Genomic DNA, 17,494 nt, shown 5'->3' with positions numbered 1-17,494 from the left:
GAAATGCTGCCCAAAAAGTGTAATTTATGTTCACTCATGCATCAAAGTTCAATTTAATAATTAAAAAAAATTGCTTAAGCAACCAAAACTGGTCACGGTTGATCATTAATTTATCACAACGCCTTTAACTTTGCAAGTTCAAAAGGATTTGCCTCTCAAAAACTGACATAAGTTGGAAGGCTAATTCCAGCCCACCCTAATTTTCATACCCTTTGTTTCAGTGGGCAGTGCTCGCTCAAGCATGAATAGTTTTCCAACTTTTTGGTGTTATTTGAAAGTTGACTTTATTGGCTTTCCATATATGTAAGTCTTTTCCCCCAAAGTGCTACATTTTTTATTTGGCAGCCATTTCAAAAGTGTATAGTTTTTTTTGGGACGCACTGTAGTGCTAGTAGTGATGGTGATGGTAATGATGTTGGTTGTGATGGTCTTAATGTTAAGTGCTGTTGATGGTGGTTGTAGTATTAGTGATGATGATTGTTATTGTGGTGTTAGTGGTAGTGGTTGTGATTATAAAATTGTAATGTTGTTGGTAGTGATGCTAATTTTGATGATGACAATGATGTTGGGGTTATGGTAGTGATGAAAAGGATGATGATGATGATGATTATGCCTATTCTTGTTGATTAAAAAAACAAGCCTAGTGTTTATGAAAGTACTATGCATTTATTCAAGATCTCTCTTTCACATTTCAGTCCCCTATCCCAGGCAGTGGTGATAACCCTGCCCTGCCCCGCCAAGACAGCAACTCATCCCTCTCCGGCCTCTCCCCTTTCAATAGCCACGGTGTCATTGGGGGTTCCAGGGGACCCAGCCCCCTCACACTAGGTATGAATGATACTATACCTATAGCAGCCGCCTTCACCGAATCTGTCAATGCGTACTTCAAAGGCAACGACCAATTCAAGTAAGTCGAAACCTCCAACGAAAAGCATTAATGCTGCTCTTGCAAGGATCCCCAAGCTGGTAAACCCAGGTGTTTCAAGAAAATATTTTCATTTAATCCCAAATTTCTATTGCAATATTATAATTGGTAGAGAAATTTTTAACAGTAGGAAATCAGTGTATATCATTTACAAATTTGCAATTACCGTAGATACAAAACATATGATTGATATATTTGCAATTGTTCATAAGTTTCTTACATCACCACATTCCTATTTTTTAAAACTCTTAATAAAATTGTAGGTTTACAAATGGTGGTAGTTAAATTAAATGCTGATAGAGAGACAGCATGATTGTTCATTTGACAATGCATTGGTCTTGAAAATCATGACCAAGGTTCAAAACCAGGTGGGGGTGTTTCACGAGACTGTGTGCAAAGTAATAATGACTAATGAACAACTGGAATATGAAGTTGTCAAACGGAATATTAAGATTCCAACATTTAATCAAGATTGATGTTACAATACTCTTATTTTAGGGGTGGGAGTTAGAATTTTTCATGTACTTGTATTATTGTATTCTTTTTTTTTTAAAGATATATATGCTGTACTCTATTCGTTATTTTGAAATATAATATACATAAAGATTGAAGGAGATATTCAAATGTCATATTTATTGTATTCACAAACTTTTTTCTGTTTTGATCTGTTTTCAGGTGCATGGTGAAGATCACTGGTGACCTGATGCTATCCTTCCCAGCAGGCATCATTCAAGCGTTGACCTGTAACCCCCAACCCGCCATGCTTGCCTTCAGAGTGAAGAACACTCATAGATTAGATGTTCTCCCGAATAAACAACTCATATCAGTGTAAGTTGATTTCTATTAATGGAACTTATTTACTCTGTTACTGCTTATGCTGCAGTCACATTTCCCCTACTGTGCTTTTGTGGTGAGGCGAAAATGGCCGTTTCATGTATTTCTATATGAGCCACCTACGTTAAGCTGTACAAAAATGATTAAAACAGCTGTTATTGACACGGTTGTAACAAGTCACTAAATTTTGGTTGGAGATGAGTCATTTACGAGTTCATGTCAGGTCAAGTCACTACGGTTCGAATAACAATACTAGTAGGGGACTCGAGTCATGACTTGATTGCAACCTTGGTTTTCGACTCGCCGTATGGCCACTAACTCACTCATTTGCTGTCTCTCACTTGTCATTCACTTACGGTACTCTCTCATTGTCTCACCTGCATAGCAGAGTGAGACTATAGGCGCCGCTTTTCCGACGGCGACGGCGGCATCAACACCAAATCTTAACCGAAGGTTAAGTTTTTGAAATGACAGCATAACTTAGAAAGTATATGGACCTAGTTCATGAAACTTGGCCATAAGGTTAATCAAGTATTACTTAACATCCTGCCTGAGTTTCATGTCACATGACCAAGGTCAAAGGTTATTTAGGGTCAATGAACTTAGACCATGTTGGGGGAATCAACATCAAAATCTTAACCTAAGGTTAAGTTTTTTAAATGTCATCATAACTTAGAAAATATATGGACCTAGTTCATGAAACTTGGACATAAGGTTAATCAAGTATTACTGAACATCCTGCATGAGTTTCACGTCACATGACCAAGGTCAAAGGTCATTTAGGGTCAATGAACTTTGGCCAAATTGGGGGTATCTGTTGAATTACCATCATAACTTTGAAAGTTTATGGATCTGATTCATGAAACTTGGACATAATAGTAATCAAGTATCACTGAACATCCTGTGCAAGTTTCAGGTCACATGATTAAGGTCAAGGGTCATTTAGGGTCAATGAACTTTGGCCAAATTGGGGGGTATTTGTTGAATTACCATAACTTTGAAAGTATATTGGTCTAGTTCATAAAACTTGGACATAAGAGTAATCAAGTATCACTGAACATCCTTTGCGAGTTTTAGGTCACATGACCAAGGTCAAAGGTCAATGGATATTGGCCATGTTGGGGTATTTGTTGAATTACCATCATAACTCTGTAAGTATATTGGTCTAGTTCATAAAACTTGGACATAAGAGTCGTCAAGTATCACTGAACATCTCATGCGAGTTTCAGGTCACATGACCAAAGTCAAAGGTCATTTAAAGTCATTGAACTTTGGCCGTTTTAGAGGTAATTATTAGATTGCTGTCATAACTTTCAAAGTTTATAGATATAGTGTATAAAATGTGGATATAGGGGTAATCAAGTATCACTGACAAGTTTTAGGTCACATGATCAAGGTCCAATGTCAATGAACGTAGTATTGTATCATTATATGAATGGTGTTTTTTGTGAAAAATTATTTAAATGGTGTTTTTCAAAGTCAGCACTGCTGCTATATTGAATCGCGTGATGCAGGTGTTTGTTTACCCTTTTCACTCACTTTTTCTCACTTATTTCCTCTCTCCCTCGCCTACTCAATTACACCTAATACTCACCTACTCAAACCAACCATTCACTCACTGAACAGTATTTTATTCATTATGTATAACTACGCTATCATCAATGTTTTCATATACACCCATAGAGATATTAATACCCTTCGAAATATAATCTGAGTTGAGATGATCATCATTCTCTTTATTCTTTTTTTTTGTCTCCATAGTGACGCTGCCCTGACGACGAGTGAGAGCACTGCCTATGTCTTTAACATGTCCAACCTTGTAACGTTATTACGCCATCAGGTAGAGAAGAACGCTGCAGCATCGTACTTCAATGTAGATATCCTGAAATATCAAGTAAGTGTGAACAATGAATCTTCCTTTCTACATTTCCTCTATTTCTTTCTTCTCATCTCTTCTGTTTTCTACCATCCTCTCCTTTCCTTTCCCCTTCTCTCTTCTATTCTCTCTTTTTTGTTCCCTATATCTTCTCTTATCTTGTATTATCTTGTCTCTTCTCTTCTTTCCTCGCACCTCTCCTTGTCTTGTATTATCTTGTCTTCCTACATCTCCTCTCCTCATCTTGTATTATCTTGTCTCTCCACTTCTTTCGACACATCTCTCCTTGTCTTGTATTATCTCATCTCTTCACTTCTTTTCCTACATCTCTTCTCCTCATCTTGTATTTTCTTGTCTCTTCTTTTCTCTTTTCACTTCTCTTCTCTCCTTTCTTTTCCTTTGTAAGGAATCGGGGGAATAGATATTGATGACGGTGGTGATGAAGTTGACAATGACGACGATGATGATGGTGATGATGATTCTGATGGTGATGGTGTTGATGGTAACGGTGATGTTGATGGGTTGATGATAATATATCTGACAGTGGTGGTGATTATGATGATAGTGGTGATGATAATATCCATGATCATGATGATGATTTTAATGGTAATGATGGTGATGGATGACGATAATGATTGATTTCAACCTCTCTTCCATCTCCAGGTAAAAGCAGACTCTGAAGGCAAGTCAACACCCCTTCATCTGTGCAGCTACTGGAAGTGTGATGCCACCACCACAGACCTGAGAGTGGACTATGCCTACAACGCTAGCTCCATGGACAAGGCCAAATCTCTTACCAATGTATCACTCATTGTACCGGTAGATGGAGGCGTCAAAGTCATGCAATCAAAGCCACCGGCTACATGGTAAGTTTGGGGAACCCTTCTGAACTTTACTTTTAATGTAATGAAATTGGTAAGGCTACGGAGCTATGTGTTATTGGATTAACCCTTCTGCTTCCTATTTTGTATGGAAGATACAAGACACAATATTGAGAAGATGGGTGAGAGAGAAAGAGAAGTGGGAGAATACAGAGCAGGAGGAAGGAGAAAGAAGAAGAAGGAGGAGAAGGAGAAGAAGAAGAAGAAGGAGGAGGAGAAAAAGAAGGAGGATGAAGAAAGGGGGGCAGAAATTGAAAATAGGTAGAAACAACATAGCAATAAAGGGAAGAGAAGAAAAAAAAAGAGAGTGAGGAGATTGGTTGGAGAGAAAGAGTGAAAAAAGAGCATAACACTAAATCTATTGGTTAATTTTCTTTCATGCCATCCGTAGGTCATCAGAAAGCAAGAGAGTTCTTTGGAAGATAGGCGAGATCCCGCCCGGCGGTGAATCCGGTACATTACGAGCGAAGTTTGAGCTGGAGGAGGGGCCCAGTAAACCGGCTACGTTAGCAGTACAGTTCAGCAGTGAGGGCGCCACGCTGTCGGGCGCAGATATTGAACTGCTTAACACCTTCTATAGATTGTCATTAGTCAAGAAAAGGTTCTGTACAGGTATGTTGCAATGTCTGTCTCTGAGGATCCAATTGCTTTAGTTCATGAAGATGTAGGTCAAAGACATTACAATAAGTCAATTCACTCTTTCCAACTCTCCTGCAATCCTTTACAAATGCCACAAGTGCCTTTCGTAACTGATCGGGAACATTTTTTTACCATTCAACAAATTTTCAACGACCAATACGAATGCCACGACTGATCTAATATGATACGATCTGACAAGATCACTATGATTACTCCACAATTAAGTGGAAACTAGGTATTAGGTACCTTGTCAAAAGTCTGTGTCATGTCTTTTAGCAGGATACCACTATAAAGCCCTTACACGTCTTTTCATAGCGGTTTCCTGCATTCTACATTGATGAAGTTTGAGAATTGGAAATGAATAGCCACTTGTATTAGAGATGCAATTCTGACTTTTTACAAGGTACCTTAACACTTACCCTACTTTCTATTGTCTTGAGATAGCAAATGAGAAAACAAATTGTGATTTAATAATAGAAATGTATAAATGTCATGGAGAGATTCAAGGTACATGTATATTGCATACGGATGACCTGATAATCTGGCAACTACCTCAGTAGTAGGTTCACTCTGTTTTCCTCAAAGTAAAGAATTGGAAGAGATGGGGCCTGCTAAATCTTTAATAAACACAAAATTGTTTTAAAAAGTAGTTCTGTCCAACTCACCTTTTGTTTCTGTTAGGTGTACTATGTGTTGGAATTGCTTTATTTTATTTCATTTTTTTTTAATACGAAAATTGTCAGATCTGCTTTTGGCTCCTTTAAATTATATTTTGTTGTGACGGCATATTGAATGTAGTAAGGAAATTTATTCAATTTTCTTTACCTTATCAGGAAAATATTTGTCGGAGAGCTAACAGTTGATGAAGGAGATATCATCGTCGCGCTTGGGTACTTTAGTTGAACCATAGCTGAGCTGTATGCTACCTGATATTCTCATCTATCATCATAGATGTTCATAACCAAATCAACAAACAGCATCAATTCCTAGTTGCATCTATGATGTCTTGACAGTAGCTGCAAGAATCTTCAAGAGTTGAAGGCAGAGTAGCTTGAAGAAGGAGAGGAAAGGGTACCCATTTATGATTGAATAATACCTCAGTCACATTTGCTCTACGGCGACCGTACGGCGAGTCGAAAACAGTTGTTTTATTTCATTTTTTTTTAATACGAAAATTGTCAGATCTGCTTTTGGATCGCGCTTGGGTACTTTAGTTGAACCATAGCTGAGCTGTATGCTACCTGATATTCTCATCTATCATCATAGATGTTCTCAACCAAATCAACAAACAGCATCAATTCCTAGTTGCATCTATGATGTCTTGACAGTAGCTGCAAGAATCTTCAAGAGTTGAAGGCAGAGTAGCTTGAAGAAGGAGAGGAAAGGGTACCCATTTATGATTGAATAATACCTCAGTCACATTTGCTCTACGGCGACCGTACGGCGAGTCGAAAACAGTTGTTTTAACATTTTTTGTACCAGCTACAAATAGGTGATTTGAATAAAAATGAAGAAAACGGCTGTTTTCGACTCGGCGTATGGCCGCCGTAGAGCAAATGTGACTGAGGTAGTAAGGGTTACTTCTTTAATACAGGCCATTTCATAACCTCAGTATGAATCTGTGGCTGTTGTGTACATGAAAAATTATACAAATTCGATCTACACGACTATAGATCCGGGCCCTGTTCCTTCATTCTTGGTGATCGATTGCACGGCTGATTTTACGATTGATCAAACACTATATTGAACAATGCAATCAGTCATATAAATCAGCCCCTTAATCAATCGCTAAGCATTATGTTGCATGGTCCTGGCTAAGGCTTGTCACAGATTTGAACACCTGTACTCTCAACCAGCTTTATCTTAGTAACATCTCTATTTAACTTATGAACTGCAGATTCGACATCTACGTCAAGGTTGCATATACAGATCAAGTCCATCATTATTTCATCCTCCAATTCTGCCATTGTTATCATGATTTTAGTTGCATTTCATGGTTGAATAAATATTGGATGCAACGATTTGATTCAAGAGCATGGCATGGAAACTACATGTGTTCTGTGAAAAACTAAGTTATATCCCTTTGGCTATACAGCCTAGATGGAAATTCTGTAATTCCCATTCACTTTGTATGTAGACCATCCACATCCAGACGGCAACGGGTCAACAAGTCTCATTTGTTGCTTGATATGGCTTGCAATGCGTAATATTCCATAAATAAACTGACAACTATTATACAATGTGTAGCTTCTCTGGAAATCAGCTAATGTACTCTTCGATTTGAAGTGAAATACGGTACATGAAAAATATGAACTATATCAGAAATATGTTAGGTACTCTTGATTTTTTTTTAAACTGAATGTGCAAATATGTATCATACAAGAGTGATTAAACATTATGTACAGCATTTATTTGTGAATTGAATGAAGTTACTGAAAAATTGATATTCATTAATCCATCATGTACGCTATTATGTCATTGACCAAAATGTTGCATTTAAGAGTTGTACAAATTAATGCAGATTTCTAGAAATTACAAAACATTTATGCCTTCAGCTGCTTAAAAGCAAAGCTTTGTATCTATATGTGAGATAAATTAAGCTTTTTTTTTAGTTAGTTAGGTTCAAATGCCTCTAAAATATCTTCTGTTCATTTATTGATTTACATCACTCTTTCAGAGAATGTGTTTGATATATGCACTGGTAATGTTTCCCTGTTTTGTTTGCAGGTATGTTTTTAAAAGATTATTTATATATATATAAATAAAATGTATATGGAGAGAGTAAGTGAGTGAGAGAGAGAGAAAGAGAGAGAGAGAGAGCACAAGAGCAAAAATCATTTGTAATCTAATGAGGCATTTAAAAGATAAATATGAATATCAATTTAAATTTCATATTTTCTTTCTAGATTATTTCTTCGAACTATCTCAGTTCGATAATTTTTACAGCAGTTTGTACTAGTTTATATTTTTTAGACAACTAGTTCTGACCAGAAGGTGAGCATAATTTTGAGGGAAAGGAATAAATAATTTCTCTTTGATTCATGTGTTCCATCAATCATTATAGGAGTGGTGCACTATATATCTCAGAGTTGTCGTACCATAGCTTTGTATACATACTGGACGAAAGTATGAATACACCCTATTGTGTATGTATATTACTAAGCTGTTATCGAGGGCATGTTCACTTATCAACTCAAAAGATTTAAAAGTCATTTCTTCACACTCTGTTGAAGCCTTGTAGTTCTTGGAAGGAAAAAAAGACTGAAAATGCTGAAATTTTCTAACAAAATATAACTGCCAATTATTGAGTCCATATGTATTATTATGACTGTTTTGAATCAAAATGTAGTTGTATAATTTTTTGGTTGGTGAATTTATTAATGAGTTTAGGTAGAAGGGTCACAAGTAGATTTTCACCTGGTTGTTGTCATGGTCATTGGGAAATTTCACATAACGGACAAGACACTAGACAGTTTCAATACAGAACACTTTAAAATGTGTTATATGAGCAGTGAGGAAAACAGTATCATAACGCTGTAATCGTTGCTGCTGCCACTAACGGTCGTAACTTCACCAGCATCATCATCACTATCATCATCATCTCTACCATTATTATCATCATCATCATCATCATAACTGTCATTATCTTCTTCATAATCATCAAGATCTTCATTTCCATTTGTCATCAGTATAGCAATCATCCTCTTCATTTCCATCTATCTATGTCATCATAACGATAATCAAAGCAGGAACAAAAGCTTCATCAACAATTAAAAGTTTGGGTGAATTAATTTAGAAAGTATCCACATTGATGTGCTCTGTTTGTAATGACATTCTTGTCAAGAGGAATTTAGAATGTGTAAAGTTATTCAAATTACACCCCCCCCCCAAAAAAAAAAAGAGAGAGAGGAACGTTTTGAAGTATATAGCATTCAGGGGCTGGCCCCTAATGCATGACATGTTTGAACACTTTTTACACAACAAAAATGAATGTGTGGCGTTCTGTTGTTCGTTATTAGCGGAGAGAGTAGGGTACATGTGTCTTACGGATGATTTGACATGTAGAACGAAGTGTTTTAAACAGGGACAAGTGTTTTGTTGAATTTTGTCAAACTTGAATGAATGATGCAAATATATCTACAATACACCTGTTATAATTTGGCATGGGTCATAAGGCTTTGTTTTTGTACCGCTTCCTTCCAGTTATTTGAAGGCGAGACCAGTGAAATTAAGAAATAAGAAAGAACTTCATTGTCAACAATGACTGAAAAATTACCACTTTAATAATTAAATGTCTTTATTTATGAATATACTTTCTCATGATATTTGATTTCAAACAAACTTTTAAACAACCAATTGAAAATTATATAGCCAAGTTTGATTTCTAAATCATAATTACTCTGCTGGACATCTGGGGCCCGTTTCATAAAGAGTTACAACCTTGATTTTGATTGGCTGCTGAGCCCTGTTACCATGGAAACTCTTTATGGAACAGGCCCCTGGAATTAAAGGGCCATCTAATGATCTTGTGGCAAAAAGCGAAGAATTGTATTAGTTGTAAACCAATATGGTAGCACAAATGTTACGGGTAGATAAATTCAAGCATGGAAATTGAGAAGTCCTCCATAGTCTAATAAACACCTCCTTCCTCCTAATTAATATATTCAGTTGTCATAGATTGTAATACCATTAAACCAGGGGCCTGTATCACAAAGCTTAGCAATGATCGTAGAACATTTTCCTACGACTGATTCCATTGACTACAATGTACAATCAATCGTGAAAATCAAGCATACGATTAATTGCTAACCTTTGTGTTACGGGACCCAGGAGCATGTTTTCTTTTGTACCTAATCTTTAGAATATGGTCCAGCATGGTCAAATCAGTTTAAGATAAACAATTTTGATACTTGCATACAGGAAAGTGAATGGAATTTACAACCACTAAATCCTCAAAGTAGCTTACTGACATTAAAAAAATGATTTGATAATGTTGCCAGGACTATGCATAATTGAACATTGTTTTTTTTATATAACATGGAAGTACCTAGACAATAACTGATTTTATGTTTTCAGGTCCTTCGTATTTGATGTTAAGCAATTTGAATGACCCAGCTGCTAATTGCTGGAATACTCCCCAGGGAGTGGAGATTGTTTAACAATATATGGAGAGAAAGTCAGAATCCTTAAGACTAATAGCCCATGTGCTAATGACCTTTAATATCAACTGATATTCCAAAACATGGAGAAGTCTTTTTGTGCATTTATAAGATCAGGCACTCATTAAGTAACTGAGGAGCCTCATGGATCACTTTTAGTAGTGAACATGCCTTTTCACCTGTACCTCTACATAGAGTATATGCAAAGATTAAATTTAAGTTAACTGTATATTTTACTCAGCCATCTCGTAATTTTTTTTTCATCATTTATAAACATCATGTCTACTCCCGATTCATTCAAAACAGAATTTAGTGCATGTTGAAGGAGACTCAATCTTATCTTGTAAAGAAATTTCAAGAATTTATGAAAAATGTGCACCATAAATATTGTAGTTGAATTTCTTGTGAAGCATGTAGGAGTTTGTCACGTTAGCTTGTATCGGATGAAAGATGGGGGATGTGACAGGGGATTCCAATAGGGGGGAGGCAAGTGGACTTCATTTTTTTAATCAATTGAATACAGGGGTAACACAAGGTTACACAGCCTATACCTCTCTTTTATGTCCTTTTCTCTATCTTCACTTTTCTTACACCCTCCCCCCTTATTTGCTACTTGAAAAATAGACCAGCCCCCACGCCCTCCCCTCGTGGCACCACCCCTGATAAAAGATATAAGCAGAGGATATCTGTCTCCATGCAATGGCTACTGACAATAAGTGCACCTTGGAATAGATCATCTCTTGATGGACACCACTTCTTACATGCCTGTTATTATCTTTTAAGGGATGATATTTCTATTTTGTTGATAATTCTTTTGCTTGAAGATTGAAGAGGTATATGAAGGGGCTTTAACACTGGAAAGTTATAGCTTTCATTATGCCAATTTAGCGTGTAATCATATTACTTTATCTTTAGGATTCAGATCTTGTTTTCAAGAAATAATTTGTTGTTATCAAATGCCAACTTTGCTCACTTAAAAACACTCATTTTTGCAAAGGGGTGGGGGCAAACTATTGTATAAAAATGATATTTAGATATTGCACAACAATTATTTATTTAGCTTATTCTATTTTTCATGTATTTTAATTTGAATCATATGAGGCTACAACTGCGGAGAGGTGGAAATCCTTCAGCCATTGGTAGTTGTAATATGTTGCCCCTAGCACTGGAATGTTAACTTTAAATGCCTCATCAAGTTGTTTAATATGTAATAGAAATGTCATTTATTTTTACAAATATATACTACAGCGTTACATTAAAAAATATTTACATACTACAAATTAGGAAATGGTATTCAGTCATAGATATATTTATCACATTTATTTCAACCTTCATGTCCTTGCCTAATTATGCATCCATATGCACAAATTGAAGAAAAAAAGAAAAATATACATCAATCAAATGAGTAAAGTTCCCGTTCAAAGTTTTATAATAATGATACTATTCAAATTTTATATAGTGCTTAAGACAATAGCATCAAAGTGCATTTGTATAAAAGGGGTGATGAATATTTTTTTTCAGTAATAGATATTTGGTGATGAAATTATCTTTAAAATGTAAGAAGTTGATTTCTTATGAGACAGTAAACAGGAAAACCATTGCCTCTCACTTTCCAATTTTTTTTCTTAACCACTAAAATATGTTAAGATTTTGATCAAATTTTCTATTTTCTTTACTGCTCGCTGGACTGTCACATTATATGTAACATAATGGTGTATAATTCTGTATTAGTATACACATTGTACAAATGATATATGAATATAAGATTATAGCATTTTCTGTGTGTGTATTTGAGATCACACACACTATAATATGTTTGTTAAAGTATGTATGTTATATGTAGATGTATGTCTGTGTGTAGCATAAATACACAGTGCATTGATTGATTGAATAAAGATTCAAGCAAGCTCTTGGGTTTCTTATACTAATCTTTGGTTTCCATCTGGTTATTTCACAGACTTTTTTGCCTGCTTCACAAAGTTAAAGCCCAGCGCACACTATGCAATTCGTTGCGATTCGAATTTCAAAGAAATTAGTAATGACGTTTGATATGAACATTCCAGTCAATAAAATATTTGCTATCACAATTCAGAATAGTGGTAGGACTACTGAAATCGAAATTCAGTCCAGTTCAAGCCTCCCTGTAGGGATAAAAGCAAATTCAATACCAAATTGTAATGACATCATCATCGACTGCTACATGAAGTCGATATTTACTTTATTCGACTTGTCCACAAAGCAAAATTATGATTTTATTATTCATGACATTATGCCAAACTGCAAATGAAATAATTTACCTCTTGGAACTTTCACATTTATAACAAAATGCGATTAATTAAAAAACCGCATGGGATGGCATAGTGTGAACTGGGCTTTAAGTGATTGCTTGTGCTGTTGATTTGTATGAGTGATACTAATTAGTGTGATCAAGTATGAAAGTCAGCCAAATGATCGATTGCTGTATTTTGTGTTAAGGGGCCTTGATGTATTTTTTTGTCATATTCTACCACCTGAATTTAAAGCAGATACGAACCAATAGCGCCATCTCGACTCTTCAACTACTCATACCCGGCCAATTTCTTGACCCATAAAAAAAAATACAGAGACAATTAAAATTATTCACATTCGTGTAGAATTTGCACAGTAAATTATTGATAAAGATGATTAAATAACAGAAAATGCATTGATGAAATTATTCATGATAAAACTCTTAAAACACGATGAGTTCATTGTTTTAAAATCAATTCACAATTACCAAGCATGTAGATTAAACTTTTAAGAATTTTCAAATTATTTCAGATAAGATTTCTAATATTTATTGAGCACACGTACACGATTTGGGAGGGCACTGTTTTCAAATCTGTTTGTCTTGCATTTGAATTCAATATATTTCTTTGCATTTCGAAAAAAATTTGAGGAGGTAACCAAGACTGACATAAAAAAAAAATTTCAAAAGAAATAGCAAAATCTTGAGTGTTTCTCTTCGGGGTAATAGAGTTGATAATCCTAGCTCCCGGTCCTAGCTCTACCAAAGGATCCGTAGTATCCGTAAGCATCAATCCGCATACAGACATGTATACGCAGGTCCGTAGCGGGAATTTTGAAAATATCAAAATTTTGCTGCGGATGAAGTTGTAAGATAAATTATATCCATTCATTTAGTTGTTTTTTTTTCCTCTAAGGGTATTCATTGCATAATGATTAAAGAATATTCCATAATACTTTGCTATGTACGCATGATCATGATGGGGCAGACTATTTTGTAATGTATGATCTTGAAAGACACGAGGGACTGTGGCAGGGATAAGGACGATAGCTATGTTGTTTACATTGTTGAAGTCATTCAAGAGTCTTCTAGAACATGTAAAATTGGACTCTTTAAAGGACAAGTCCACCTCAACAAAAAGTTGATTTGAATAAAAAGAGAAAAATCTAACAAGCATAACACTGAAAATGTCATCAAAATTGGATATAAAATAAGAAAGCTATGACATTTTAAAGTTTCGCTTAATTTCACAAAACAGTTATAATATTCACATCCTGGTCAGTTTGCAGATGAGGGGACAGATGACATCACCCACTCACTACTTCTTTGGTATTTTATTATATGAAATATGAAATATTCAAATTTTCTCCCTGTTGTCCTGTAAAACAAAGTTTTAAGTTTTATTCCTCCCTGAACATGTGGCGTTACCATTGTTTTAACATTTTATGGTTCAGTCAAAGTTGGTCCAGTAAAAATTAAAATACTGTATAATATAAACAATAAAAAACAAAAGAAATAGTGAGTGGTGGACATTGGCGGCGGAAGCCAACAATTTTAGGAGGGGACGCAGGAAACAAAATTGACAAGCAAAAAAAAAAAGAAAAAAAAAGGTTAGCAACCAAAATTTCAGGGAGGGAATACCAAAAAATGTTGACAAGCAAAAAAAAAAAAAAGGTCATCAACAAAAAATTTAGGGGGGGGATCGTCCCCCACCTCAAATTTAGGGGGGACACGTCCCCCCCCCCCCGCTTCCGCCGCCTATGGTGGTGGACATCATTGACTTTCTCATTTGCATGTCACCAAGTTGTGCATATAACTGTTTTGTGAAAAATAAGCAAAAATTTAAAATGTCGTAACTTTCTTATTTTACATCCGATTTTGATGAAATTTTCGGTGTTATGCTTGTTTGATTTTTCCCTATTTATGCAAACCAAAATTTTTCTGGGCTGGACTTGAATTTAAGAAAGAAGCAGAATGTTCTTTTCAAAGACAACACGAGAAGCTTCCAGTATATACAGTGCGTATCAATAAAAACGCCGGTTTCAAGTTATGATGTCTATAGTTTAATGTTCATACGATTGGATAGTCAACTATCCCCAAGCCCAAACCTAAACTCTTTTAAATTTGAGTTCAAAAGGTTGTTTGGCATCATCTGTGCCTAGGAGGCGAAAAGCGAACTATGACCCGTAGGTCTCTCCCCTGACAATGAGTGATAATCATCCACGATCCTCAATTAAAACTCTTAATCAATCAAACACACAGTTTTGCATCATGAGTAGCCACATGCATGCCTTTCGTTTTCCAGTTGATCATACAGTGAGATTCGTTGTGATGACTGCCGGGATGAGATGACGTTTGATCTTTCATTTTCTCATTTTCGATCCTTTCCTTTCATCTTCTTTTGTGAAATATTCATTTAAATGTTTTTATGCTGTTCAAGTTAATCTTGTACCTGATTTTTTTGGGGTTCTATTCATAAGAATGCTTCCCAATGCTTTTGATATAGGACTCAACAATCTCCGCTTTTTAGCAGCGCCCCCCACCTGTTAGGAGACTTATGCTCTTATCAAGATGTTCGAAACGGGGTTCGAAACCAGACATATCGTTGGAAATGGAAAAAAAAGGGAACTGGCGGCCCGGAATGATTTGTTGCAGGTTACACGGGCATAATTACCACTGGCAGGCAAAAGATATTCATTTGAGCCAACCCATTCTCACTTTTTAAATTTGATATTGCTGATTGACGAAAATGAATGAAAATGATTGACAATCTAACACTGATTATAGGGAGGGTACCTACTGAACTTCCTTTTTTCCAAATTGGGAAGATATATCACCACTTTGGAACTAATTTTTTACTGTCGGAATAATTAGGACCGTTTTACTGTCTCAAGTGATGAATTTAACCCTGTCAGGTGTAGTCTTATTTCATTTTAAAAATGAGCCGGTCGAGGTACCCTTTTCTGGTCAGACATGGAATGTCAGGCTATCCTCAGGTAGTACATGCAACCCTCGAATTCTCTCCTTATTTTTATGGATTTTTTTAAAGTGCCACTTTAACACACGAGTCTATGGGAAATATTTTAGGCCCGTGATAATTGCAGGGCTTTAGGGAGGCGGGGGCGGGGGCAATGAATTGTTGTAAAAAAATACTCAGTATATCACCCCTTTTATACCCCTAACACATGGTTGTAACATCGTTATGTAATCCAATAACCCCAAGTTATTTCACACTATATATTTTGTCAGAGAAATGTTTACCTATTTTGTTATTCACTGTTCTTTTCGTGTGTCATGATATCATGGTTTACCGAAGACTTAAAAAAGATCTAAATTAAGGTCACTTGCTCCGGCGACAATAAAATTGTTCCGCTACAAATTTCACACACTGGAGCGACCAACTCAACCCACTACCTATCCTAAGCATGGGCTTCAATCGGTGGGGGACGGGGGGGGGGTGTCCCCCCATGATTTTTTCAGGGGGGACACAATATAAAATGCCCCCCCCCATGTTTTTGCCCGGGGGGCCAGTCAAATATTTAGCTGAACACACGCGTGACCAAAAAAACGCGTTTAAAGGGGTGTTTTTTCAGTTTTGGACGCGTCCGCGCGTGGACTCGTTACTTAAGGGTATAAAAAAACACAGATTTTCAAGAACTGAAAGGGTGGTTTTGAAAGACTGGTCAATGGTCAAACGTATTTAGGGTATGTTTTTTCCCACTGGCTTTTTCCCCCGAGGTCATATTTTGGCGACATCTTGTTCAGGGGCCAAAATTTGTAAATAAAGCCCGGGAAAAACTTGTTTAGGGGGTTATTTTGCACACAGAGAAAACTCGTTAAGGGGGTGTTTGGAAATTTCTTGGTCACGCGTGTGTACAGCAATAAATTTGACTGCCCCCCCCCCCCGGGTATTTTTGTCACAAAAGAAGTGTGACCATCGGGGGGGGGGGGAATATGTGCATACCTTCTCAAGGAAATGAGAGTTGATTCCCCTTAAAAAATATAAAGAAAAAAAAACAACTGTCATGTAACTTTTCGATGCAATTAACGGTGGGTAAATTCGCATTCAAAGGCAGCGCAGCTAGCCGTCTATGAGCCGTTCCTGTACGTACGACGCCGACGGGGTACACGCGAGCACCCACATGGAGACCCGCACGTGCGTGGTGGTTTTTTTTTTCATGTGGGTATGCACGGCATGACAGCATAGGCGGATCCAGGGGGGCCCGAGGGGCCCGCCCTTACAAAAAATTCCTGTAGTACTCTGTGATATGTACTGCAGGAAGTATCGCAGGAAAGTACTGCAGGAATTACGTGCACGTAATTTGGGACGGTACTACAGAAATGTACAACAGGAGTACAACAGGTCCGTGTCCTGTGATACTTCCTGTGGTAATAACCGCATAAGTATGGCAGGAAGTATGACAGGACACGATCACCACAACCGCTACAACAGCTACAACCACTACCACACCACTACTAGTACTACAGGACAGTATCACAGGAATATCACAGGATAGTATCACATGATAGTATGACAGGACAGTATGACAGGACAGTACTACAGGAATTCCGCAGACCAGTATCACAGGGAAGTACTACAGGACAGTATCGCAGGACAGTACTACAGGAGTACCACAGGCTTCTGGTACTGTGTCCTGTAGTACTGTCCTGTGATACTGGTCTGGTATTCCTGTAGTACTGTCCTGTGATACTGGTCTGGTATTCCTGTAGTACTGTCCTGTGATACTATCCTGTGGTGATAAATAGTATCACAGGACAGTATGACAGGACAGTACTTTAGGAATTCCGCAGACCAGTATCACAGGAAAGTACTACAGAACAGTACTACAGGACAGTACTGCAGGAATACCGCAGGCTTCTGGTACTGTGTCCTGTAGTACTGTCCTGTGATAC

General features: G+C 36.8%; 1 protein-coding gene across 1 annotated transcript in view; it reads left to right on the top strand.

Annotated features, from left to right (window-relative positions):
• Positions 1-12,242, top strand: part of LOC129271041 (F-BAR domain only protein 2-like) — a 79,585-nt gene extending 67,343 nt beyond the window's left edge. The window contains exons 20-25 of the mRNA XM_054908390.2: positions 696-907; positions 1,601-1,753; positions 3,521-3,653; positions 4,299-4,501; positions 4,908-5,128; positions 5,989-12,242. Of these exons, the coding sequence (XP_054764365.2) occupies positions 696-907; positions 1,601-1,753; positions 3,521-3,653; positions 4,299-4,501; positions 4,908-5,128; positions 5,989-6,011 (945 nt within the window). The 3' untranslated portion in view covers positions 6,012-12,242. The remainder of the gene's footprint in view (positions 1-695; positions 908-1,600; positions 1,754-3,520; positions 3,654-4,298; positions 4,502-4,907; positions 5,129-5,988) is intronic.
• Positions 12,243-17,494: the final 5,252 nt, after the last annotated feature.

The sequence above is a fragment of the Lytechinus pictus genome, chromosome 11 (genome assembly GCF_037042905.1).
Source record: "Lytechinus pictus isolate F3 Inbred chromosome 11, Lp3.0, whole genome shotgun sequence".
In the NCBI taxonomy this organism is placed as follows: Eukaryota; Metazoa; Echinodermata; class Echinoidea; order Temnopleuroida; family Toxopneustidae; genus Lytechinus; species Lytechinus pictus.
Note: the sequence above shows the minus strand (reverse complement) of the source record. Positions and strands in the feature narration are given on the sequence as shown.